General features: G+C 39.6%; 1 protein-coding gene across 1 annotated transcript in view; it reads left to right on the top strand.

Moving 5' to 3' along the window:
* The first annotated feature begins 13,648 nt into the window (after nucleotides 1-13,648).
* PGM2 (phosphoglucomutase 2) overlaps nucleotides 13,649-26,882 on the top strand; it is a 28,182-nt gene continuing 14,948 nt past the window's right edge. The window contains exons 1-6 of the mRNA XM_020992000.2: nucleotides 13,649-13,833; nucleotides 17,084-17,251; nucleotides 20,274-20,380; nucleotides 23,861-23,945; nucleotides 25,085-25,168; nucleotides 25,268-25,461. Coding sequence (XP_020847659.1) covers nucleotides 13,741-13,833; nucleotides 17,084-17,251; nucleotides 20,274-20,380; nucleotides 23,861-23,945; nucleotides 25,085-25,168; nucleotides 25,268-25,461 — 731 coding nt within the window. The 5' untranslated portion in view covers nucleotides 13,649-13,740. The remainder of the gene's footprint in view (nucleotides 13,834-17,083; nucleotides 17,252-20,273; nucleotides 20,381-23,860; nucleotides 23,946-25,084; nucleotides 25,169-25,267; nucleotides 25,462-26,882) is intronic.

Raw genomic sequence — 26,882 nt, 5'->3', positions numbered from 1 at the left:
GTCAACCTTCTTAAAAAAAAAAAAAGGCCTAGGCTAGGAAATATTATAGTGCATAGTTCTAGCTATATGATTTTTTAAAACTGCACTCCCTTCCCTCAAGTCTCTAAAAATAATTACAAGCAAATTGCACCACTTAATTCTTTCTATATCTAAAGGGTTGTAAACTTTCACAGAAAACAGACCAAACGTATTACACTTTCATTGCTTGATAAAACAAAAAAAATGGAAACATATATAGCTTTCCATTTTATATGCCAAGAGGAACAAAAAAGAATACAGGTTAAAAAAACCCACAGCAAATATGAAAAACCTAATTTTAACCATTGCATTCAAACACTATGTCAGCCTCCTCCAACTCTTTTATTAAAAAAAAAAAAGCTCACTAATAAATAACATTTAGCCGATCTGAATTGCACAATCTATCTCTGCCACTGCAGCTGTTTGTGATCAGGAACAGTAGAAAGTAGCTGTAAGACAAAGAAGAGCCAAAGATCCTAGGAAACTTCTAAAATGACTGATCAGGCCTTCCACCACCCTTCCAACACTCACCCATCTTTTTTTTTTCTCCTCCAGTTGTACAGTTCTTGATGATGTCTATGCTGTTTCTCCTTATGACTTGCAGCCTGTTCACACCTACCTTACACCTCTCCGTTGCTCTTTGGGGTGACCCCTAATTTCATTTCTTTGAAAACAATAGTGTCTCAAGAATGGTAGCCATTCAAAGAATTGGAAATTGAGAGGATGCCCATCAATTGGGGAATGGCTGAACAAGTTGTGGTATATGAATGTAATGGAATAATTGTGCTATAAGAAATGATGAACAGGCTGACTTCAGACAAACCTGGAAAGACTTGTATGGTCTGATGCTGAGTGATGTGAGCAGAACCAAGGGAACTGTTGTATACAGTAACAGCCCCACTGTGCGATGACTAATATTGATAAACTTAACCCTTCCCAGCAATACAAGGATCTAAAATATCTCCAAAGGCCTCGTTATGGAAAATGCTATCCACATCCACAGAAAGAACTATGGAGTTTGAATGCAGATAGAAGCATACTATTTGCTATTTTTTTCTTCTGTTGAGCTTTGCTCCCTCTTTCTGGTGGTTGCTCCTAATTCTTACTTACAACATCACTAATGTGAAAATATGTTTAATAGGAATGTATAGGTATAGCTTATATCAGATTGTGCGCCATCTTGGGGAAGGTGGTAGGGAGGAAGGGGGAGAAAAATTTAAAACTCAAAAGCTTGTGGAAGTGATTGTTGATAAATCAAAATAAACTAATAAAAAAAAAGAAAAAAGAAAGGCATACTGTATGTCACTAGAAACCTTTCTAGCTCGGTAAAACTTGGATTTTAATAGAAATAAGCTTCAGTTATCTGGTAAATTCATGAAATCATATGGAATACCTAGTTCCTCATTAATGCCAGATAAATGAGTCATTACCAAATTCCTGGTGCTACGGCAAGGCCAGGCCAAGTATTTAGTAAATACTGGTGGCAGGCACTGTGCCTAGCGCCAGGTATATAAAATGCAAGTAAAAAGAGGAGACAGTCTGCCTTCAAGAAGCTTACGTATTTAAGAGTGTTCTGGACCTGTGTGTTTGTAGCAGTAACTGTTTTTGTTTGTTCTAGAAGTAGAGTCTCCACGAAGCTCTATATGTTTAAAAAAAAAAATGAAAAGGTGACTTGGGAAAGAGAAAGGGCAGCCATTGTTTCAAATTGGTCTGAAAGACTCTTAATCCTAGGAATTAGGGAAATGTTGAGAAAGGGATCGTATGGGAAAGTTAACCCTTTTTTTTGCTTTTGTTTTTAAACTAGTGCTTTATTTCTTTTTTTATTAATTTTTTTTTTGCTTTCAACATTTACTTTTATAAGATTTTGAGTTCCAAAGTTTCCTCCTTCCTCCCTTGCCCCCACCCCAAGACAGCATGCAATCTGATATAGGCTATACATGTACAATCATATTAATGGAAATATTAATATTAATTAATTAATATTAAACATATTTCCACATTAGTCATATTGTAGAAGAAGAATCAGAACAAAAGGGGAAAGTTAACTTTTTTCTTCCAGCATTAGGTTTACATAGATTGGCTTCATAGTTGTAAGTTGCATGTCAGGTGCTGCTGCCACACAGATGGTACCCTTCGGATGTTCCCCCAGCTGTGCCTGCTCTCACTCCATCTGCGTGTGAAAAACGCAGACCACCCATGTGGCTGCCAGGAGTGTATCTCTGAATACGTGCACCCAAGTTGATCCTAGTGGCCTGACCTCATCGGTAGGTCAGGTTCTCTCTCTGGCTTGGCCCCAAGCCTGGAGTAACTACAGGGGAAACTCTAAAACAAACAAACAAAACAAAACCAAAAAAACAACAACAACAACAACAAATAAACCCTGTTATACCTGGCATTTAGGATATCAAAAATGCTAGTGGCAGGGTCTTTAAATTCTAGGCAGGTAGCATATAACATCATCTCTCAGTACGGGACAGCCTTTATTTCAGCCCACCAAAAATACATGAAAAGAAAAGGAGTAGGGGCAGCTAGGTGGTGCAGTGGATACAACACTGGCCCTGGAGTCAGGAGGACCTGAGTTCAAATGTGGACTCAAGACACGTAACACTTACTAGGTCTGTGACTCTAGGCAAGTCACTTACTCCCAATTGCCTTACCAAAAACAAACAAACAAACCAAAACACAAATAAAATAGCACACTGGGTTTGTTATATTCTCCCAGGAAGATAAAGGACCTTTGTGGGACTACTAAATAGAGATTTCACATTCATTCTGAGGGACACTATCTGGGCAATCAGCAATTATCATGGAGGGTTGGAGAGGTCCAGATAGCGAGTCCACGTATGAGATAACTTTCTTTAGTCCTCTATTTGCAGAGTGGTATTGGTGGTAGCTCCCAAACTGGGGAAATCTACCCAAAAGATGGCGACAAAAGCTGGAATACCAATTTCTCATTATTGCTAGTCATTCACCTGTGTTCAGGAAAGGAAACAGAATGGTCCAAAAAGGCAGGTGGGAACTCAAGCCAGAAACTCACAAACTGGGGTTTGAGAGGTGATAGAAGTCTCTGCCCCTTCTCTCCCCTCCGTTCTGTCAGGTACTCTTATGGCTTTTGGTAGGAGAGCTTATAGAAAGACATGGCTCAAAGAGGTAGAGTCATAGCCCACACTTGTAGGCCACAGAGGGAGCAAATGCCTCAGATAAGATTCCAGCGCCTCCCCATTATCTGACATAAAGCACCAGGATAAATCTCCATTCAATGAGGACTTATCTGGAGTTCTCTGCATCATCGTAGCTAGGCACCAGGGCACAACATTAGCTCTTTGTCGGGTCCACTCCGTGTCTTCAAGTGGATTGGAGGGAACCAGTCTAATGGAAGAGGTGTTCTCTTAATCACCCCTGTACAGTTCTGTTCCTGGCTGAGTGTTTGGCAGGATCCCACTGCCAGGAAAAGTACTGACTCTCTAATTATAGGTGATTCACCCCTTCCTTGCCTTGTGGCAAGGATTGTACGTCACCTGTCCCAGGGTGGGGTAATGGTCATACGTTGTCTTGTACCCTTTGTTATCACTGTTGTGAGAATTTTCAGGATCCTAACTAGCTCCGTCCCAAATAAACCAGCACAGGACATAGTCAAATATGAAAACTGTAGTTTATTTATGCATTCACAAGTGTGACACACATCTCAGTAGGAGGCTGTGCCTTAGAACTCCACATTAAAAAAGAAAAACAAGGCTGAAATTGTTACAAAGGAAAGTGTGTCATTCAGAGAAAGAACTGATGCAGGCTGCATGCAGATCAAAGCATACTATTTTCACTTCATTTTTTAGTAGTTTTTTTCTTTTGGCCTATTTCTTCTTTTACAACATGACTAACGGAAATACATTTTACACGATTGTACAGATATAACCTGTATGAAATTACCTTCCATTTTAGGGAGGGGGAAGGGAAGGAGAAAATTTGGAACTCAAAACTTAAAAAACGGATGTTAAAATTTTTCTTTACGCGTAATTGGAAAAAATACTACTTTGAAAGAAAAAAGGAAGTGTGTACTTCAGTAAATTTACAGCAGACAGAAGAAAACTATCTTCTTTATCAGTCAGATAATTAGCATTTGTTAAGCCCCTACTATATTTGCTTTGTTGGATAGGATAAAGACTTCTTAGAAGTATTGAGGTCCCATAAATTTTCTTTTGTAATTGTAGAGTGACTTGGGGGAAGGGAGGGGCCAAAGAAGACACCTATCAAAAAGGGATCACAAAGAAAGGAAAAAAATATATAATAACAGCAAATACAGAGCAAAATGGAATTGGTTATGTTCTCTTTCAACATCATGCTGGTAATCCTGGAGACATTTCTGAGGGGAAATTGATAGGATTAGGTGATTCATTAGATGCAAAGGAGAAAATGAGAAAAAGGCTGACAGAGTTAAAATTGCAAGAAGTTACAGGGCACCTGGTAGAAAGGAAAACCAGGAAACAGAAATGTGTATTCCCTGGGAGTAGGGATAGGGGTGGGGGGGGGGGGAGAAGGCCTTGTGTGGGGGAAGGGAGAGCAACATATTGACAGCTCATCTCTTCAGCTGTCAAACTTATCTGAGGCACAAGAAGTGAAACTCCACGTCTATTTGTGAAAATAGATGAGATGAGTGTGGGAGAGATAGGTGTCCATGGTAGTCAAACAGTGATATATCTACATGAAGGGAAACAAGGAGTTATGACTCAAATTAAAGCAAAAGTCAGGGTTTTGTTTTTGCTGTTTCTGGCCAGCTCAAAAATTGTCTCCCTACATCTGTAATGAATAGGGTTTTTTCTTTCTTGGTTTTATTCTTAAAATTGCCCTGCCTTTGTAGCCCAAGGCTACAAACTAACCTCAATTTAACATTGCTATAGGTAGAAGCATTAAAGATTAGGGTAACTCCAAAAAGAAATCTCACTGAAACAAAATATCTAATGCCTCATGTTTGTCTCTTGTACATACAGTTCAATTTATGCTGCACAATTTTTTTTTTACATTATGATAGACTGAAATAGACATGTGGGCATCCACCCACATAGTGAAATTTCAGGAATACCAAGAAAAGCTTCTTTCCTAGGAAAATAACTTTCCTATCCAGCTTGCTCATGTCTGAGATCCCTGTCTGAGCATTAAGACTCTTTAAAAGGAAATAATACCTTATGTTTGTATCACACGTTTAATTTTTCAAAGTCTTTGCATTGATTGTATCATATTTTCTTTTTTTTTTTTATTTTTAGGCAATTGGGGTTAAGTGATTTGTCCAAGGTCACACAGTTAGTAAGCAGTAGCTGTTTGGTTTGAGGCCTGACTTCAGGGCCGGTGCTCTATCCACTGTGCCACCTAGCTGCCCCATAGTGTATCATATTTTCACAATAACCCTTTGAAGTAACCAGGACATCTTCAAGGGATATAGTATGTCAAATGATATGATCTTCATTTGATATATGTGGAAACTGAGGCACATTGAGGGTGACACCTATGTGAAGTGGACCCGGCTAAATAGTGGATATGCCAACAATTCCTGATAGAAGCAACACGGAGGGTTTTTAATTATTGATGTCTCAATATTAATGAGATTATCAGATCCTTTCCTGAGAGCAGGAAATCAGAAAAGAAAGTGAAAAGCATCAGGGGCTAGGGCAGGCGGTGGAAATAGAGGGCGGCAAGCCAAGGTGAATGAGCTACCAGACCACCTCCTTCACAAATCTGCTGCCCGTAAGTTTTAGAAGTCAAAAGGTCTAGATGGGAGCTCATGATCATAATTCACATTTATGTAGTGCTTTAAGGTTTGCAAACTGTTTTATTCTCATTTAATCCTCAAAAGGAGCCTATGAAGTAGGTACTATAAGTTTCTCCTTTTTCCAGATGAGGAAACAGAAGCCCATAAAGTTTAATGAATTGTTTGCCCATTGTCACACAGATAGTTAAGTATTTCAGGCAAGATTTGGATACAGGAATTCTGGCCTCCACGTCCAGCACTCTGTCATCTCCATCTGCTGTGTCTGAGAATCTGCAAAATGGGGAATGAATTAATTTAAAATAACACCTCTTTTCCTGATGTTGTCTCGTGTAGACAAATTGTCTATCATTTCATTAGTTTAGGGAACTCCTGATGATGAAATGCCCTCTGCCAATACAGATCTATAGCTGTGCTGCAACTAATAGTCTTGGAGAGTTGCCTGAAACAACGCTCTAAGAGGTTAAGACGCTGGCCCGGAACACACAGTCTGTGTCAGTGGGAGGACTTGAACCCAGGACCACCCCTGACACTGGTCCAGTTGTCTATTTATGATGCTGTGTTGCCTCTCAATAGAGATAAATTATTTGGATGACCTGAACTGTGACCAAAAGCAGAAAGAGATCGAGCCAGCTGACCTGCAGTGAGTTGGGGCAGTGGTGTACTTTGTATTTATGGACATTATCAGGATACAGATAAACTTTCCTGACTCACTGCTTACTCATGATTTCACCAACCTACGGTGGTATTTTGAAGTAGTTTAGTTGTTCCTTTTTTACTTTAGAATATCAATTGTCAATTAAAGTTAGCTGCTTTCCTTTATTTTTAAGGAACAAGAAATTATAGAAGAATAGAATGACGGGCACTATGCATGGTGTTGGCACCCTTCTTCACTATTTGGTGTTGGTTTGTTTAGGTGTTTTGGATCTTTAGAGCTGTATTGACTAGTTAGTCCCATAAAATGAATAATTTAGCCAGCCTCCACCTGCCAAGTCCATAGGATGCCAGCAGATCAGAGATAGTGTGGGAGGTCAGGAAAGTCAAGAAAAAGCTTGTAACAAAACTTATGAGACAGGCAATGGAAATGGAATGGACCCAGGGAAACTGATAAATTATAGCTTAAGAAAGAAGCTAAAAGGTCAGAAACCATAAAATGCACAGCAACCAGAGGGAAACTGGAATGGAAAGTATAGAATAAGAGTTAAGGAAGATACCAATGATTTTGTATGTTCATTTATTCAATATACACTTAGGTATCTGTTTTGTGCACGCCTATGTGATGGATAGAAAGAAAAAATAAGCCAAATACAGTCTCAGTCCATAAGAAGATAAGTGGGAGAGAAAACTGAAGTGAAGAAATAGAAAAATTTCATGTGCACCATGTTGGATCATAGACTTACCAGCAGAAGTGAGCTCAGAGATCACCTAGTCCAAACCCTTCGTTTTACAAATGAGAAAACTTATCTAAGGTGTTAAAGACAGCACACGACTGAGGGGGGACCTTACTCCAAAGCCAGCTCTCATTTTACCATTTCACTGGTACCACATGTGCGTGCTTGGCTATCAAATTTAGAATGATGGAATCATAGAATTAGATGGAAGCGAGCTCAGAGATGATCTAGTGCAACTCTCATTTTACATTTGAGGAAACTGAGTTTCAGGGAGGTTAAGTGATTTTTGTCTGAACTCTCCACTATGACTTGTCGGTCTTGGGTAAACCTGCACAACATAGCTTATAGTTTCACTGAGCTATGCCACAACTAAGCAGTCATACAGAAGGAGTTTTGTTTCCAGGTTAGTTTGAAATAATTTCTAATTTTGATTAATTTATTTTGATTTACCAACAATCACTTCCATAAACTTTTGAGTTTTAAAATTTTTCTTCCCCTACCTCCCCAAGACGGCTAGCAATCTGATAATATCTAAGTTGATAATGTGACATCATGGATGGAGAGCTGGCCTCTGAATCTGGAAGTCCTGAGTTCCAGTCTTCCCTCTAATATGTACTGGCTAGCCCTAGGCAAATCCCTCCCAGTGACTAAGGCAATTCTCCAAGACTCTAGATTGCAGATGTAATAGAAGTTTGGTACACTCAGATCACGGATGACGGAGTCACAAACACTGGAGACAGTGGAGATAGACTTCTGAGACACAACAGAACTGGCTGTATGCATGGCTATTCGGTATTGGCCTACCACATGGTTGGGAGCAGCTTTTTTTCACTGGTATAGAGCTAGAACTGTCTGCATCTTTAAAACTACCGGATTGAGCACAGTCATCCCATGCTTGTGCCTAAGAGGAAGGATTCCTTCACTCACAGCAGGGGACAGATATCATTTGATAACGGAGAAGGGTCAGGAGGCTATCTTTCCACACCTGTTAGGCCAGGTGCCTCCAAGAAACAGCCTTGGGGGTTTGGTCTTGTTTTGTTTTTCTTTTTTGGTGCTAGATGTGGGGCTTACAATGAGATGCAGGAGCCCACGAATCCAGGCCAGGCATAACAGCCAGCCCAGCAATGATGCCCTGAGATACGAGGGTCCAAAATTCTCCCTCAGGGGGCTTTGGGCTTTAACTTGGTGTGGCATGGAGCTGAATTAAACAGTGAGCTTAATATGCCTTCCTCTCTGCATCTAGAGAGGTGGTTGGGGAGAGATTAAGCCCCTAAAGTGTTTGGAAGGTAATGTGCATAAGGTTGTTCATGCTGTCCCTTCCGAGTCAATAGTCCTTTGTAAAAACTAATCTGCGTTTAAATGGTTAGGTACTAGTCATTGGCTTCCTAAAAAGAAAGGGGTCTTTGGGCTTAACTTGGTCTGGCCTGAAGCTCTGTAGGAAATGAGTTGAACAGTGAGCCTAATGTGCCCTCCTCGCCCCAGAAAAGAGGGGGGGGAGAGGGATTTAAGCCCCTAAAGTGTTTGGAAGGTAATGGGTGTATGCTAGTTCCTGCTCTTCCTTTGAAGTCAATCGTCCTTTGTCAAAAACGAATCTGCTGTTAAATAGCTGAGTTGAATTGAAGTAAAAGTCATTGGCAGCTTAAAAAGAGGGAGACGAATTTAGGAAAGACTTGAGTCAAAGGAAGACAATAGAGCCTCCTTCAACTTTCCCCGAGTCCAGAGAACCCTGGGGGAATCAGGGAGGTGAGTAAAATGTAGACTGTGAGCGCCTCAGAGAGTGGGGCCTAGAGACTCTAAAATGACAAAGAAAAGTTGCCTCTATGCATGGGTAGAGGGAGTTTTCTCATATGAAAATTCCTTGTACAGCAAAGTGAAATCATAGATCCAGTCCCTATTCCCTGTCCTGCAGAACCATCTCTGAGAAGTTTCTCAAGGGAAAAGTTCTCCTTAGTTCTAGAGAAATTGCAGACTCTGCTTCATTTTCCTTTCTTTCTAGCCCTTTAAAAAGAAATGAGTCCACTGCTCACCCAGCCCGCAACAACTTTGTGTGACTGGGATCCAGTATTTTAGTCTTTCTTATTCAGCCTTCTTTTCAGTCCCCTCCTCAACATGTCTAAAAACCATTCTCTACCTCGCCTACAGTAGAAACCTCAGTAGATTCTGACTTCCAAACCTGGCCGCTGTCACTTAGGACCTGTATAACTTTGAGCAAGTTGTTACTTCGCCCTTGTTCCTTCAGCTTTAAAACGAGGGCGTTGAAAAGACTCATGATGAAAAATGATATCCACGTCCAGAGAAAGTACTATGGAGTCTGAATGCAGATCAAATCATACTATTTTCTCTCTCTTTTTTTCTTTCTCATGGTTTTTCCCTTTTGTTCTAATTCTTTCACAACATGACTAATGTGGGAATATGTTCAATATGATTGTGTATAGCCTACATCAGATAGCATGGCGTTTGGTGGAGGGGAGAAGAGGGAGGGGGAACATTGGAACTCAAAATCTTATATAGGTGAATGTTGAAAGCAAAACAAAACAAAAAATAATTAATCAATTTAAAAAGTGTCCTCTAATAGGAATCTGTGTTCCATTCAGTCTGAGCTCCTCCCCATTCCTCAGCATTACTGACTTTCCTGCCTAGACCCTTGGGTTCATGTCCTTCCCACTGCTTAATCTCCCTCTGAAATCTTATCTTTCTTTCCTATTGCCTCGTCTATGACACCTTCCCTGCTGTGCCACCACCCTTAGTGATCAGAGGCTATAGTTGCTTCCTTCCCCAACATTCTATCTATTGCCAGTCAGTCTCAGTCACTATATTAAATGATTTTTGTTGATTCATTTTTCTTTGTCACAAAAGAGGGCTCAAGATGGGGCAGAAAGAAGGCAATGATTACAATATAATAGCAACAGGCATCCATAAAATGTACTTTTGGAAAAACATTTCCTGCCACCAAGGAGTTTACGTCCCACTAAGTGAATCCATTATGGAAACAGATATAAGTAATGTAAGATAGAAAGTGATTGGGATAAGAGAAAGATAAGGAAGGTGCTCTGGGAACATTTAAGGAAGGACATGACTGCTGAGCTGAGCTGAGCTGAGCTAAGGTAAAGAATCTGAAAAGCAGGAATGAAAAGGTCTGGAGGTCAGTTAGTGTGTAAGTAGAGAGTTCAGGGAAGTTCCATTCTCCCTAAGGGGTCATAGAGGTTACAATCACAGAGGGGCTTAGGGCATTCATGGGGCTGTGACTTGCCAAAGATGGCCTACCTAATATATGTCAAGGGGGTGGGGGCCGGAGTCTCCCGAACTTATGTTTTCCTGGCTATTTCATTTATTTATATGTATTTATTTATCCACTATGCCATGCTGTCTGTAACCCCTATAATTGTAATCTTCATAAATGGGCAACATGGCATAGTGTATCGAGAGAGCTAGCCTTGAAGCCAGCAAGACCTGGGTTTTCTTTCCAATCCAGTCTTCCTCATATTAGTTGTGTAAGCCTGGGCAGATCACTGCTCAATCCCCTTCCCATGCCACCCCACCCCACCCCTCCACCTACTTCTATAATCTGTGTGACCTTCAGCGATTTCATTAACTTCCTTGAACTTCAGTTTCCTTATTGGTAAAATGGAGGTTTGAACTAGAAAACATTTGAGATCTCTTCTCACTCAATATCCGGGAGTTTAGGCATTCTCTGTAATCTTGTTTAAATAATTGCATAGCAATTGCAGATCTGCAGTGGTAAAATGTCTTCACTTAGTAGGTTCCTGCACCTTTGAATTCACAAAAGTTAGCCATTGTAATCCTGAAGAATGTGTAGTAATAGATAGTAAAAGTATTAGTATACCATTTACAGACAGCGAAATAGAGGCCTGGAGAGGCTAAATGACTCTCCTTTAAGTCGCATAGCTTAGAAGAGTCAGAGTGGGGACTTTAACACAGAACACAAGATCAGAGATTTAGAGCTGGAAGAAACCTCAGCAGTCAACTAGCCATTTCTCAGATGAGGAAACTGAGGACTGGAGAGGCCAAGACTTGCCCAAGGTCATCTAGCCAGTGCCTGGCAGTGCAACATTTGAACCCAGGATTTCTGACACAAATCCAGGCCTTTTTTCACTGTAGCATGCTGGATGCTCTTAATCCAAATATTTTCTACCCCACACCAAGGTTGTTTAAGAGTTTTGAAAAAAGCACATTTGGGGCCAGCTAGGTGGTTAAGGGGATAGAGCTCCAGCCCTGGAGTCAGGGAGACCTGAGTTCAAATTCAGCCTCAAGTACTTACTAGCTGTGTGACCCTGGGGGAAGTCACCCCAGGTTGCCTCCAAAAAAAAAAAAGAAAGAAAGAAAGAAAGAAAGCACATTTGGGGAATGTCAGGGAGAGTAGATGAACAACTCTGCCCTGCTCCAGAGATCACTAGTGATGTCAGGAAATCGGGTTCCTATTGGCATTGGACACTTTATTACTAGGAAAGTTGCTTCCTGTTTTGGTTCTCTAAGATAGCCTTTTCTGGGTTTAAAAAAAAAAAGCAGCAATACTTCTGTTGGACAGGAAGTTGTTTGTTTTTGGTTTTGGGTTTTTTTTTTAGCTGTCCAAGTATTATTGTGTTTATCCTCATGACTATTTCAAGACCCTGATATCATTACTCTCAAAGTCTAGGTTAGATTTAATGGAGCTAGGAAGAAAGTGGGAAGGTATGTGGGCACCAGCAAGGAGACATCATGGACCTGGCCTTATCTGGTGCAGAAAAAAAAATCATCTGAAGGATCGATGAGTGGATAAACTATTTTTGCTTGGGTCAAGCTCTAGTGAGATAAACCATATGACTCTTAGACTCACTGGATTTAGAGAGGAAAATGAGGCCCGTAGAACTTTGTGTGTAGTTCTTGTCAAGCAAGGGCTCTTCCCTGATAAAAAGCATTCAGATTTTAGTGCACATTAAGCACGTTACACACTGCCATGCCATAGCTATTAGTCTAATGAGACATCTGGATGGTAGGGTCAAGAGAACACTGGGTTTTGGGTCAGAAGATCTGGATTTCTACCTGAGTGACCCCTGGGCAACTCAGATTACCTCTCTAGCCTGGGGTGAACCATCAGTTCAAGCCCCCACAAGCTAAGTTGTTCCTCCATACTCCACTCTCCTCCTTAAAGGCCAGTGACTCGAACCCAGTTCCATCTAACTACTGAGTAGTTTGCACAAAGGAATATTTATTCCAAAAATATAGCACAAATATAGGTACATTGCCCTCTGTACCTTGGGAACATAATCTCCTCTGTATCCTCATGGTCTCTGGAGGAAAGCTCACAATTTAATTGAATTCCTACATACCATTGGTCCCCCCCAAGTTCACATCCAGATGTGACCCGTCTTGGGATGCTGGGGTGAGTCCTTCCACTGGGCAAGGAAATCAAAGGTCATTGCTGAAAATCATTTCTTGATTTTGAGGTATGGGTGCTGGACTGGGTACAAAACTTGATTTGGATTCCTATTCCAGGATCTCTGAATCTAGCTCTCCAGAGACTCTACTCTCTTCACCTAGAATGGAAAAGGTCCATTTCTTAGGGTCATATGGCTTCGGAAGGGAAGAAGACCCGACGACCGTTCCCCTTACCAGATGGTCTCTCATGGGACTCTATGAGGGAGTTACCCAAATCCCCTAGATGTGAATGAGCTGAAGCTGACAGCCATAAAATATGCCAACAGTTTGGAAAAGGCTCCTCCCGACCAAATGGTCAGCCAAGGGGAAACAGAATGTTCACTTACGCTTCCCAATCTCTCCAAGGCACATTTGCATATACTCACAATGTCTTGGAAGCAAACTCCCGGGAAGGGTGGTATCAGCTGAATAAAACAATAGGATCTGTGCATGCTCCAGAACCCCAAACATATTTAATCTGTATACCCATATAAGTACATATTATTTCGCCTTTCATTCATAGAATGTGAGCTCCTTGGGGATAGAGGTTGTTTCATTTTTTGTATTTACATTCCTCCAGTTTGGTTAGCGCCGTGCCCGGCACATGCTCAGAAGTGTTTAATAAATGCTTGTTAAAACTTTGAACGACTTAAGAATTCTGATCACTGCAATGGCTAACCAACATTCCACGGGACAGAAAATGAGGCATGCTACCGCCTCGTGACAAAGAGGCGACGGACTCAAAGTACGATAAGAAACACATTTTATGGACTTGGCTAGTGTGGGAAATTATTTTGCTTGACTAGGCATATTTGTTACAAGAGTTCTGCTTTTCTTTACTTTTTTTTTTAATGGGAGGAAGTATGAGGGAGAGAAAATAAAGGTTGGTTAACTGAAAAAAAATTTTCCGTAACAGTAGCCTGTCCCCAGCGACCTGACCCGAGGGCGGGTCTGGCTTAGGGCTGAGGGCGGGGCCACGGCGCTCTTTCCTGTGAGTCACCGCCCCCTGGCGCTGGACCAGTACCGGTCTGGGGGCGGGGCTTGGGCGCCGGCTCTCGACCAATCGGAGGCTCCTTCGAGCTCTTCCTTTGGAGCTCGGAGCAGGAGGTAAGGAGTGCGAGTGTGAAGAACGCAGTCAGGTTCGCACGCAATTGGGACGGAATGGCGACCAGGACGGCGGCGGCTGCGGGAGATGGCCCGGGAGAGGACTCGCGGCTGGACCAGGCGGCCGCCCAGTGGCTTCGGTGGGACAAGGTGAGAGTCGGGTTGAGGTGCGGCCGCACCTGACTCTACCTCCTTCTCCTCCCTCTCCCCTCCATCTCCCTCTCCTCTCTTCCCTCTTCATCTTTCCCTCTCTCCCTCCCTTTCTTCCCTTCTCCCTCCCCGCCCCAGCCTCTCCTTCCCTTCCCCATCTCTCTGTTTCTCCTCCTCCACTTCTTCCTTCCCGTCCTCCCCTCCCCCCATTCTCTCGTCTCCCCTTTCCCTGGCCTCGAGGAGACGACCCTGTCTTTATTAATTTCTTCCTGTTCTCGCTCCGCCCTCTCCCCTCCCCACACCTCGCCGCCCCCTGGGGTGGGGGCAGACCCCAAGAAGCAGGACTGTAGGGCGAGCTTTGGCTGCACATCCCCCCACCCCCGAAGGCCCTCCGGGGAGATGTCCATTGGCCCAGAGCTGGGACCCCCAGAACTGAGCCTTCGGATCGGCCGGGGGCCCCTAGAGACCCTCCGCCAGATGCTTCCCCAGGGGGGTCGTGGGCCAGTCGTATTTTCCTCCCTGGGCCTCGGTTTCCCCAGCTGCAAGAAGGGGAGGCTGGGCTTCGTGCCGAAGAAGGTTTCATTCCCTTAAACGGGTCAGCTGTGAATTAAGTGGATGCGCGTCCTTTCCCCACGGATGGGCAGTGGGGAAGCTGTGCTCCCTGTGAAAGCTTCAACTGTGGAAACAGTTGTGGGCTTCTCGGGTGCGGGTCCCTGTACTTTCTAAAAAATATTTTGATAATTATTTCAATGAAACTGTTTTCTTTTGTAATACTATATATTTTATATATTTAAAAACATTCTGAGGAGTCCGTGGTCTTCACCAGACTACCAAAAGAGTTCATGACAAAAAATGTTAGGAATCCCTCAAACCCCAAATGCACACGCTTCAGTAGTTTTAAAACCCTGTGATTTCATCGGTGTGTCCCTCCTGCCACCTAGGAAATCACAATCTTTAACTTGGTAGATAGCCTTCTAGAGTTGCTCTGGCCGAAGGAATCAGTGCCCATGAGTGGCTGGCCTTCAGTGATAAGCCTCGGAACTTAGCTAACTTGGTTTTCAGACAATGGTCCAACCAACCCTTAGGGATAGGGACTGGCCTTGTGGTTTCATTGGGGTAGGGAATATGACCACAACTAATGGGATATACAGTTCTCTGGATATGGAGTCTTACAGAGTTGGTGAGGGCAGTGAGGGGGTTCACAATGGGTATATGTCAGAGGCAGGACTTAAACTCAGGTCTTCCTGACTTCAGGACTGTGTCTCATCCAGGTCCACAGTAAATTCATGAAGTGCCTACTGTGTGAAAAGCACTTTATTCCAAGCCTTTCCTAGCTGGGTAGGACCAGATGTCAGAAGAGGACTGAGATTTAAATAAAAATCCCAGCATTTTTTCTTATATCCCTGTACCCCTTATTGTCCTCAGCCACCTATGTTTTATTTAGGTGCTACCCTCACAACAACCCTTTGAGTTATATAATACAAGTGGTTACCTAGTTTTATAGATCAGGAAACTGAGGCTAGTTACAGATTAAGTGGCCTGTCCACAGGTGTAAATACGGGTGGTGAATGAAGGAGCCACATTTTCTGATTCAAATCCGTTGCTATTTGTAACAGATGCAAGTTATTGTAATTAAAAGGCCAGCTATACCACAATATTATTAGGGATAGTCATAGTTTCCCTAAATATTTTAAAGAATGAGTTGTATTAAATTTTCAGATTTGTTCAAGTACCAGGATGTTCCCATTTTCAATTAAACAGAATCATGTGAAGAGCTTCTTTTTGTTGTTATTGGAACCATATTTCACATTATAGATAGTTAAACTGAATCTAGCCAACTGAATTCTTCAGTCTTCAATTTTTTTTAAAGGCAGTTGGGGTCAAGTGACTTGCCCAGGCTCACACAGCTAGTACAAGGCCATTGTTTGGTCTGAGGCCGTATTTGAACTCGGGTCCTTCTGACTTCAGGGCCGGTGGTCTGTCCATTCAGTCTTCAATTAATGGAGTAAATGTCTCTGCCAAAGAAGGCAAAGTATAGATAGAACACAATTTAACTTTTTCTTGCTGTCTAAGTATCATCATTTTGAATGTGTTATGATTTACTTTAAAAGAATGTAATTTCAGCTTGCTTATTAATCACTTAAATCTTTTTTTCTGAAGCTACTGTACAGCCCTATTAAAAAGCAGTATCCCTGTGACAACAGAAATAGTTGCCCACTGAATCCCAGAAACCATGTATTTTTCTTTTTTTTTTTCTTTTTAAGGCAATTAGGGTGAAGTGACTTGCCTAGGGTCACATAGCTAGTGTGTGTTTGGTCTCAGGCTAGATTTGAACTCAGCACCTCCCGACTTCAGGGCCGGTGCTCTATCCACTGTGTCACCTAGCTGCCCGGTCAAAACCCGTATCTATTGCCAGTGTCCATCTCCTAACCTGGCCTCCCTGGAACACTCGTGTTTTCTCTGAAGATTTCTGGTCCAGATGTGGACTTAGATACAATCTTAATTCAGTGGAGATACTGCTGGAATATAAGAGCAAGAAAAAGTAAAGTTACAACAAAATAAAGCTTAGAAGATTGTCACGTTTACAAAAATATAGAGATCATCATTTAACTGTTACCCTCTCTAAGGAGCCTGCCCAAAGTCTCCCATACTCTTCTTTTTTTTCTTCAGTTTTTTTTTGCAGTTCAGAATTCTCTCCCTCTTCTCCCTTCTATTCATTGAGAAAGCAAAAAAAACAAAACAAAACAAAAAGACCCCAACCCATCCCAGACCCATTACAAATAACGAATATAGGCAAACAAGTTCCCCCTTTCCTTCCTCCCGCCAAAAAAAAAAAAGAAAAGAAAAGAAAAGAGAATAGGCTTCTGCATTCTGAGTCCATCAGCTTTCTCTCTGGAAGTGGGTAGCTCATTTCATCATGAATCCTTTGAAATTCTGATTGGTCATTGTGTTATTCAGAGCTCCCAAGTCTTTCAAAGTTGATTATCTCTACAAATATTGTTTCCAATAAGATTGTATTATCATAATATTGAATATATATATAAAACACCTCTTTTCTTACACTCTATTCCTAGAAAGAGAAGTTAATATTTGACTTTGAAGTTCCATAGCATTAGGAAACCTAAAAGAGAAAATATAATATTTGTGGATTTTCATGTGGGTCAGAGTTACGTTTTGGTGATTTGAAAGTTTAGATTTCTCATTCTACTAATCACTTGACTATTGTGGCACATGTGTTTATGTTTTATAGAATCCTAAAACTTTAGAAATGGTGAAACAAATGATTGCTGATAATAATAGAGAAGAACTACAGAAATGTTTTGGTTCTCGAATGGAGTTTGGAACAGCTGGCCTGCGAGCTGCGATGGGACCAGGAATTGCGCAGATGAATGACTTAACTATTATTCAGACTACTCAGGTACTGATTTATTTTTTATTTCATTATTTCTTTTAATAGTAGCTTCAATATATATTTTTCATTTTGGCAGAGCTAATTTGCTTTAATTACATGTTTATTTTCTGACCCATTCTCTGTGTAGTGAATCACACTAGTAAGTTATGGTCCAAATAGTTTGCCAAAGCTTATTTGTGCTACTAATACTATGGAGAACTAGTGACCCAAGTTTCAGGTCTCGTGCTGCCTTTAAGAAAGGGGTTGTGTTTTTTGTAAATTGGGGTTAAGTGACTTGCCCAGGGTCACACAGCTAGTAAGTGTCAGAGGCCAGATTTGACCTTAGGTCATCTTGTCTCCAAGGTTTTATCTACTTCGCCACCTAGCTGCCCCAAGAAAGGGGTTCTTAAACTGTGTTGTGTAATGGACCCCTTTGCAGTAGAAGTCTATAGATTCCTTCTTAGAAGAATGTTTTTTGATATGTGATATAAAACATATAGCATTTCAAAGGAAGCCAGTTATATTGAAACAGTTATTAAATTATTTTTTAAAAAGTTCACAAACCTCTATTTTAAATGAAGTTTTCACAATAAATATTTTCACAATAGTCAAATACATAAAGTATCTGAGGTTTCTCAGAAAGTTATCAGAGTAACCAAGAAATTAATTTGCTTACTTTCACTCTGAAATGCAAGTAGAAATATTGTTTTTATCTGTTATCATTTGTTTATTCTTTGAGTCCTTATTAAATTGATTACATACCAAAAAACTTGAGATAGACACTTTCACAAAGAAAGTAGTTATTTCAAGCCTTTTTTAAAGTTTCTGTTCAAATATCATTTGTTTTTCTATTCTGAACTTAAATACCAAATGAAATTAGTATTTCCATATACATAGAAGAACAGAGAAGACTATATGTGAAACCACAAGTCTTTCATTACAGAGTATAATAATAAATTCAGCATTTTACTTTCAAAATTGTCCTACTTGTCATGAATATAATTTTGATGGTAATGAAATAAAGATTAGCTAGGTTGACTAATGATGACAGTGTCTAACTTACAAGTAGTCTAGGTTTTATAATTCATAGCACAAGTACAGCAAAAGTAGATGCCTAATCTGATGTGTGTGTATACACACACACACACACACACACACACACACATACATACATACATACATATACACATACATATATATACATATATATATATCAGTTATGGGCAAAAATTACTGAGTTTACTCCATGTTCAAAGCCTGCCTTTTGTTTACTATGGGGATATTATTGGTCTACAACACCATACCAGACTGTTAAAATGCTCCCTGACCCATGGGAATATAAGAAGTAAGCCTCCAAAAGCCCTCTCCCCATCCATGGATACTGTGGAACTCTGTTCTCTCAGGCCAGTTTTACCTGTGGGTAAGAATAATTCTGACAGCATAATAGAATGGGCACAGAGCTGGCAATGGAGTTAGGAAGACTTAGGTTTAAATTCTGTTTGACACATAATAGCTATGTGACATGGCTAAACCAAGTCGCTTAATATCTCAGTGTCTCAGGCAACCCTTTGAGATTAAATATAAGTTAAAGTACATTGTGAATCTGTATTAGCAAAAAGTGAAACACTCCAAGTTTACTAGATTGGTAAAAACACAGAACAAACAAAATAAAAAAATCCTAAAACCTCAGTTGATCAAACAGCTTACTAATTAATGGCAGCCCTAAGGGGTTCTGGACCCAAACTTATCTGCTTCCTGTCTCTGCCCACCTCCAGATGTCCTAGAATCAAATTACTTTCAAGCCTTTGCAAAGGACTTAGTGACCACTTTGCCCATCTTCCTCCCTGGGGGAAATGGCCTCCATAAAGTCTAGTCTAGTCTAGTCTAGACTTTGTTCTGAGGACTTCCCAGAACTATTTAAGAGGTGTTGGGGATTAAACCACAGATTTTCTCCAGCTCAATGCCGCAATGCAGATTTTACTAGTTAATACTGTAATGAGTGTCTGGATGTTCTCCAGAGAAACCAATAAAATATGAGCTCCTAATGTTTTCTTGTTTGTTTCCTCTTTGCTTGTTTCACATGTGATCTTGAATATCAAGAAAAAGCAAAGAAAGCCTGCCTTGATACGCTAGGTAGTAAGGCAAAGTACCAATATTGAGTCAGCATATCATTTATATGTGTGTGTGTATATATATATATATATATATTTTTTTTTTTTTTTTAATTTTTTGGCTAGGCAGTGGGGTTAAAGTGACTTGCCCAGGATCACACAGCTAGTAAGTGTTATGTGTCTGAGGCCGAATTTGAACTCAGGTCCTCCTGAATCCAGGGCCGGTGCTCTATCCACCGTGCCCCCTCCCTACCCTGAGTCAGCATAACATTTAAAAGCCTTTGTTTATAACCTTCAAACTAAGATATGGGGGGGGGGCAGGTGGGTGGTGTAGTGGATAGAGCACTGGCCCTGGAGTCAGGAGGACCTGAGTTGAAATGCAGCCTCAGACACATGATACTCACTAGCTGTGTGACTCTGGGCAAGTCACTTAACCCCAATTGCCTCACCAGAACACCAAACAAAGATGTAAGGGCTCTTATCTAGGGTTCGTTGGCTGTCCTTAGTTACTCTTGAAAGAGCACAACTCTCCTTAAGCCAGTAGTTAAAGCATATAAGACTTTGAAGTCAATATCAAGTTATTGTCAGTTTAATTCAAATAATATGTAATTTGGTGAAACTGATTACCCAGTTTTCTAGATTTTCTTTTGTTACATCCAATAATTAAGCTTACTCAGTTCAGAGTTCATTTTTTTTTCCCATAGTTGTTTGCATTTCACTTAATAGTTTACTATATAGAAAAATGACACTAATTGTCACGTGGTATAATGTGTTCTGAAGTTATTTTATTACCAATGATTTCTTTTTTAAGGAATTCTGATATCCAAGAGGAATTTGAGAAAAATTTTAATTACTTTTGCCTGTGTTATATATTTAAAAGTTTAATTTTAAAGCTAATATAAATTTAATTCTAATATGGATTATATTTGGTATTTAAGGGATTGTGCAGATATCTGGAAAAAACCTTCAGTGATCTAAAGAAAAGAGGTGTCGTGATTAGCTTTGATGCTCGAGCTCACCCATCCAGTGGAGGTAGCAGCAAAAGGTACTTTGAGTAATTTTTAGATTATTTGATGTTTTTAATGTTTTATGTTCTTCTTACTGTTGCTTCAGTACTTCAAGTATTTAGCTACATTTGCCTAGTTTACAGCTGGTTTTCAGCTTCAAAAATAGTTGGCAGTTTCTGTTGGGAAATTTTGTAAATTCTGCTTTTCAGTTTGGATCAAAGAAATAGAATTTAACAAAATTAATGAGAATTTAATAAAATGCCTAATTAACTATGTCAATTTTCAGTGACAACCATGTTCTTTTTTTTTTCCTTTTTTCCTTTTCTTTTATCTTACTTCTACAAGACTGTTCTTTCAACTAATTGACATTAGCTGGAAGCCTCACACAGTGTTATGTACAACCCCAATACCCACTAACTTCTCATGCATAGTTTTCCTTATATACAGCTATAAAACAGAAGCTTTTATTCCTTTCCCAGCACTTTTCCTTGATTTAGAAGTTAGGTTTTCTGACTCATTATTACTTAACATGAGTATTTTAGACTGTAAAAATATAATAGCTAAGATCATCAAAAAAAAATTTGCAGATTTTTAACTGTGTATGTGATATCATGCAAGGCACTGTGAAAAGAGAATTGCACAGATCTAGTTCTCTATTAGTAACTTCTAATTTAAGGACAGCGTGAGAGGCAGTGGCTGGAACGCTGGCCTCAGAATCAGGATCATTTGGATTTGTAATCCCCCTCTCTGCCATATACTGAGTATGTGGCATAATTCTTTATTATCCCAGGCAGCTCTTCTCAGACCATTGCATTGGTGGGGGGAGCTTCCTTACCAGGGAGCTGAGTTCTACACCATGAAATCATAGGTGTGGACCAAAAAACAAAATTGAAAAACAATAATGTATACTTGTGCGTATAGCATTTGAAGAGAATAAAAGGGGCAGCTAGGTGATGCAGTGGATAGAGCTCCAGCCCTGGAGTCAGGAGGACCCGAGTTCAAATCCAGCCTCAGACACATAACAGTCACTAGCTGTGTGACTCTGGGCAAGTCACTTAACCTCAATTGCCTCACCAAAAAAAAAAAAAAAAGGATGAGCAACAGAGACAATCCAGCTAAGTGTTCTCAAACTGAAATGAATAAAAACATTAAAACTGGCATATGTGCTAAACTGTTGCCCCATGTCTTTTAATATGGGAGACCATCTGGGCCTCTGTCCAGACTGTCCCCCCATACTGAGAGTGCATCCTTTTCTCCCTTTTAACTCTAAGAATCCTTAGCTTCCTTCAGGGTTTAACTTGGTCACCAATTCCTTGGAAAGTCTTTCTTTGTCCCCTTAGTTAATGCTCTCTCTTCAAATTATTTTCTAGTTGTTTTCCAAGTTATATGTATCCCCTAGAAGAATGTAAGTTCTCTGAGAGTGGAGCCAGTGTTTCATTTCTGACTTTGTATTGGCTAGCTTATGCCTTGCACACAGTAGGCACCTAATGAAGTTTTGCTGAATTGAATATTAGATCAAGGGAAATAGGATCTACCCAAGTGCTTCTGATAGTCTCTATCTCTAATGCATGAAAGCATGTTATTTCCTTAATGCATACATCTAAAAACTGCCATTGTATTATTTCTTTAATATATACATTTTTAAATGACCAGAGAGTACTATTCTGTATTTGTAAAGAATATACCAAATCACATTTTTGTGTGCATATGGTATACTTGTATGAGTTTAATGATTTCCTTTGCAAAGAAGCCCCATAGTTGTTCAAAGATGTTTTCAGACACAATATAGCCTGAAGATAAAAGCATACAATTGTTAGTTATTGAAGTTTGGTTTTAAATTAGACCTGGTTTATATTTATTCTTCATTTTGTTTCTCTATGTACCAATACCTCTAACCTCCAGACATCTTTTCCTGTTTAACACTCTACAATGCTCTTTTGATGAATCATTGTAATTCTGATTAATATAATGTAAAGTGTGGATCATAATCTAATTCTTTTGAGGTAGATTATTTACTCACTTGAAGTCAAACTGATCCTGTAAGTCTTGAAGAATTTATTAGAAATCGACAGTGTACCCAGCACTGTGTCAGTATTTGTTGGGGGAAAAATATTCAAGATCAAGTCTTTATTCTCAAGGAGTTTGCCATTATTATTGAAGATAACCCTCACCCCCACCTTACCCTAACCCCTCACACAATCACTTTACTTCCCTGAGCTGTTAAACTTTTTTTTAAAATGTCTACACCCAGACCCTCTACTTTGTCACTACTTATACTTGCTCCAACTCTTTATAATTTGTTTTCCACTCTGTCATCACTATTGTCACCACAGCCATCTAATTGCCAAATGACAACTATTTTTAGTCTTTTTTTTTATTCCTGATCTTTCTTGGCCTCTACAGTATTTGACACTTTTGTCTACTCTATTGCTACTAGATATTTTCTTCTCCCTTGGCTTCAGAGGTGCCACTCCTGCTCTAACTGCTTCTTTTCTGTCTGCTTTGCTGGCTATTTATCTTCTTCTTAATCCCCTAAGGTGAGTGTTCCTTAAGTGTCTTCTCTGCCTTCTCTCATTTACTCTTATGAACTTCTCTGTTTTGTTTTTAAAGTCCTACCCAATATTATCTTTCTAGCCAGATTAGATATTACTTCCATTCTTGCACTTTGGGATACAGCCAAACTGGACTCCTCTCAGATCCTCACACATGTCTAAAACTCTAACCTCTGTGCCTTTGCACTGGTTGTCCCTCATGTCTGGGAAACACTTTTCCCCTCACCTCCCCTTCATAGATAACTTCTCTTCCTTTAAGATGCAGCTCAGGCACCATTGTTTCATTCTTTGTACTTGCATCCCCAGCACCTATTTCAGTGCCTGGCACATAGTAGACATTTAATAAATAGTTGTTGATGGATTGTTCCTTCCATTACAATACAGATAATTTAAAAACAGTTTCACTATTCCAAATAATATGGTTCCTTCTACTTCGAAATCTATAATCTTATGAAAATTCAGTAACCAGAAGGAGTTAGGACTTTGTGAAATACTTGACTTACATATCAGAAGTAGCATTCATTCTTAGGATCCAGTCCCAAACATGTTAGACAGTGGAGCTTTTATCTACTGTGCCTCCAGAAGCACTGTAATGTAAAGTTCACTGAATTGTTTATTAGACCTGGATTCTAGTCTCAGGGTCATCATCAATCGGCTCTGTGACCTTGACCTCTGGGACTCATTTTTATTATCTGTAAGATAAGAGATTTAGACTAAATGATCTGTAAGATCCCTTTCGGCTCTAACTGTGTTGCTCAGTCTTTGTGTATAAAAAGTATTTACATGTTTTTTTTCTTTCTTGCTTTTTCAATGAATGAATTTGGGGTTGGTAATAGTACATGATAATTGTGTGTGTGTGTGTGTGTGTGTGTGTGTGTGTGTGTGTGTACATATTTCTCTCCAAGGCTTCTGATATCTTTATAAACAAAAAAATCCTCATTTTCCTGTGTAATTCTGCATTTCCAGGTTTGCACAGCTAGCTGCAACAGCTTTTATCAGTCAGGGAATTCCTGTGTATCTCTTTTCTAATATAACACCAACTCCCTTTGTGGTAAGTAACCATTTCTCCCTCTTTTTTTAAAAATTATTCTTGTTACAAAATAGGAGCAAGGATTTTATAGAACTTACAGGAAAAACAAGAAAGAATTTCTTGCATTTTATTGGATGATAGGTTATAGTAACTTAGTAGCTTTGTATTAAATATCCTTTCCCCTATCCAGTGTGACTTCTCCCATATACTCTTGAACCATTATAACTAATTTGCCTAATTTATGCAGTTTTTAGTATTATATGTGGCAATTAAAAGGAATGGTGCCATGTTCTTTCTGCTGGTATTCTTCTTAAGTAATTAAATTTATTTTTAAACTTTTTTTTTTTGCTTTTTTTGATGAGGCATCAGGGTTAAGTGACTTGCCCAGGGTCACACAGCTAGTAAGTGTCAAGTGTCTGAGGCTGGATTTGAACTCAGATCCTCTTGACTCCAAGGCTGGAGATCTATCCACTGTGCCACCTAGCTGCCCCTATTTTTTAATTATTTTGGATGTTATTCTATACACACTTAGAGAAGTCTACATTGAAAAGTATTTTCATCTAATATTCACATTTTACTCTCTGGAAATTTTCCAACTGTAAAATTATCAGTGATTTACTATTCAGTTAATAACTCAAGTGACATATTATTTATGACTGAAATGTATTCAAACAGTCTTATTACTTAACCTGGTTGCTGTTTCTTTTTTGCTAATTGAGGAGATGTCTCACTTTAAGAGACCAATAAAAATTACATTTCATATGATTTAGTAGGACATTTCATTAAATCTTTAAATGAATATATATTAGAAGAGCTACAGTGGAGACTTATTCCTCACTAGTCGATAGAACTTTGAGAGTGTAGTCTTTTATGTTAATACATTTTTAAGACTTATAGCAACGGCATGATTTACATACTGTTACTTGCATCAAAGAAAAATGTGAGCTGTATCATAAAGACAAAAAGTTACTTTAACTGATTTGTTTTTACATAATTTCTCATTATATTGATAGGAGGCTGTGGAATTAATCATGTAGGCCACTAGATGGCAGATCATTTAGCTTGAAATTTTTTATTTGATTAAAGAGATCTGGATGTTATTTGATGAAAAAATAACGTGCACAAAAATGTGTATGCATTATCTTCTGATATTCTTACAGCCCTATACCGTTTCGCATCTGAATCTTTGTGCGGGAATCATGGTCACAGCCTCCCATAATCCAAAGCAGGATAATGGTTACAAGGTATTTTTTCCCCTTATATTTCAAACAGAGCTTAAGCGCTGGGTTTGTATTCATCAGTGAAAATCTTTTTCCAGTTCTTATGTTTATTGAATTCTTTAGGTCTATTGGGATAATGGAGCTCAGATCATTTCTCCTCATGACAAAGGAATTTCTCAAGCTATTGAAGAAAATCAGGAACCATGGGCTAAAGCATGGGATGACAGTATAATTAATAACAGCCCACTTCTTCATGATCCATATGATACAATCAATAATGATTACTTCGAAGACTTAAAGAAATACTGCTTTCATAGGTAAATAAGTCCTATCTGTATTGGCCAAATAAAACCTTATCTGAGATACGTAGTTTAATTTATTCAGCTGTTCATTCAGCAAACGTAAAGTGACTATTTGAAATGCACTGTGCTAGGCACAGAGAAAATATACAAAAGCTAATTTTTTTTATGTTGACATATTGGTTACAGCAACATATTTGATTGATGTCAAACTCCTGAGATTGTGCTGGAGGAGTTCTTAGTAACTTGTTTACATGTAAAAGCAAAAAGACTTTAAATAAGAAGCTGTCAGTGGTCAGCAACTCACAATTAGGAAGCAAGACAGTTAATCTACTGAGCAAGAAGAGAGCAGCTATTGGCAGTAAACCAGGTGAAGGTATATCACCTTAGCTTCTATTGCTCTCTGAACGTGTCTGTAGCCAGACAGACTTTTGGGCTGGTGGTTATAAACTGGCCCACTTACAATAGAGCTAACCCTATCATTGGGAAAGAGAGCAGGAGTATCAGGTGAGACCCCTGTGGGGCACAGTATTGCAGTTCTAAGGAGTCTGGTTGGTCTTTGTTTTTGTGTTCTTTCCCGTTTGAATCTGACTCAGGAGACATGGAGTAGACTGCTTTGCAAGTCTTAAGTAATAATCAAATGTTTATGATAATTTATTATGTATGCTTTGCAGCCTAGGCACTATGCTGAGAATACAAAGACAAAAATCGTACAGTCCTTATCCTCGAGAAACTTTTATAGGAAAGTGGGTATGTTTAACTAAATACAAAGTATACACAAAATAAATAGAGTAATTTTGGAGAGAGGCACTAGCATCTGGGGGGATCAGATTAGGTCTCCTTTAGGAGGTGGCGGGAGCTAACAGTATGTTTACTTATCACACTTTTCCCACCTCCATGCCTTTGCTTACTTTTATCCTTACTTGCATACTTTTAAGTCTAAGTTAAGTTAAATTTGACTTCTTTGAAACTTTCTCCAGTATCCTCTTAGACTTTTCAGCAACTTTTGTTCACTTAAGTATTCTCTTGTATAATAGGTATTTGTCATATTCCCCTACTAAACTAAGCTTAGTCTGATCTCCTTCATCATTTAGCACAGTGTTCTGCACATAGTAGGTATGTAGTGTGTTTTTGTTGAACTGGAGGTATAGCTCAGGTACCACTTCATTTTAAGCCTTTCTTTATCCCCACAATCATACACAATCTTTTCCTCATAGATCTCTCTTACGCATTCCCTATTTCTTGATTCCCTGTAGCTTGATTTCTAGTTAAATGTGTCCTTGTCCTGTTCCGTCCTTCTACATCCCCTGGTAAATCACAGACTTGAAAGCAAAGATTTTGTCTTGTTTCTTGCATGTTGTAGGCACTTACTAAATATTTGCCTGATTCAGCGTAATTTAGATTTTTGTTATCCTATAATATTAAGTAACATTTTATCA

Source organism: Phascolarctos cinereus, unplaced genomic scaffold, assembly GCF_003287225.1.
Source record: "Phascolarctos cinereus isolate Bilbo 61053 unplaced genomic scaffold, phaCin_HiC Scaffold_9;HRSCAF=440, whole genome shotgun sequence".
NCBI lineage: Eukaryota > Metazoa > Chordata > Mammalia > Diprotodontia > Phascolarctidae > Phascolarctos > Phascolarctos cinereus.
This window is presented reverse-complemented; position numbering and strand designations above follow the sequence as displayed.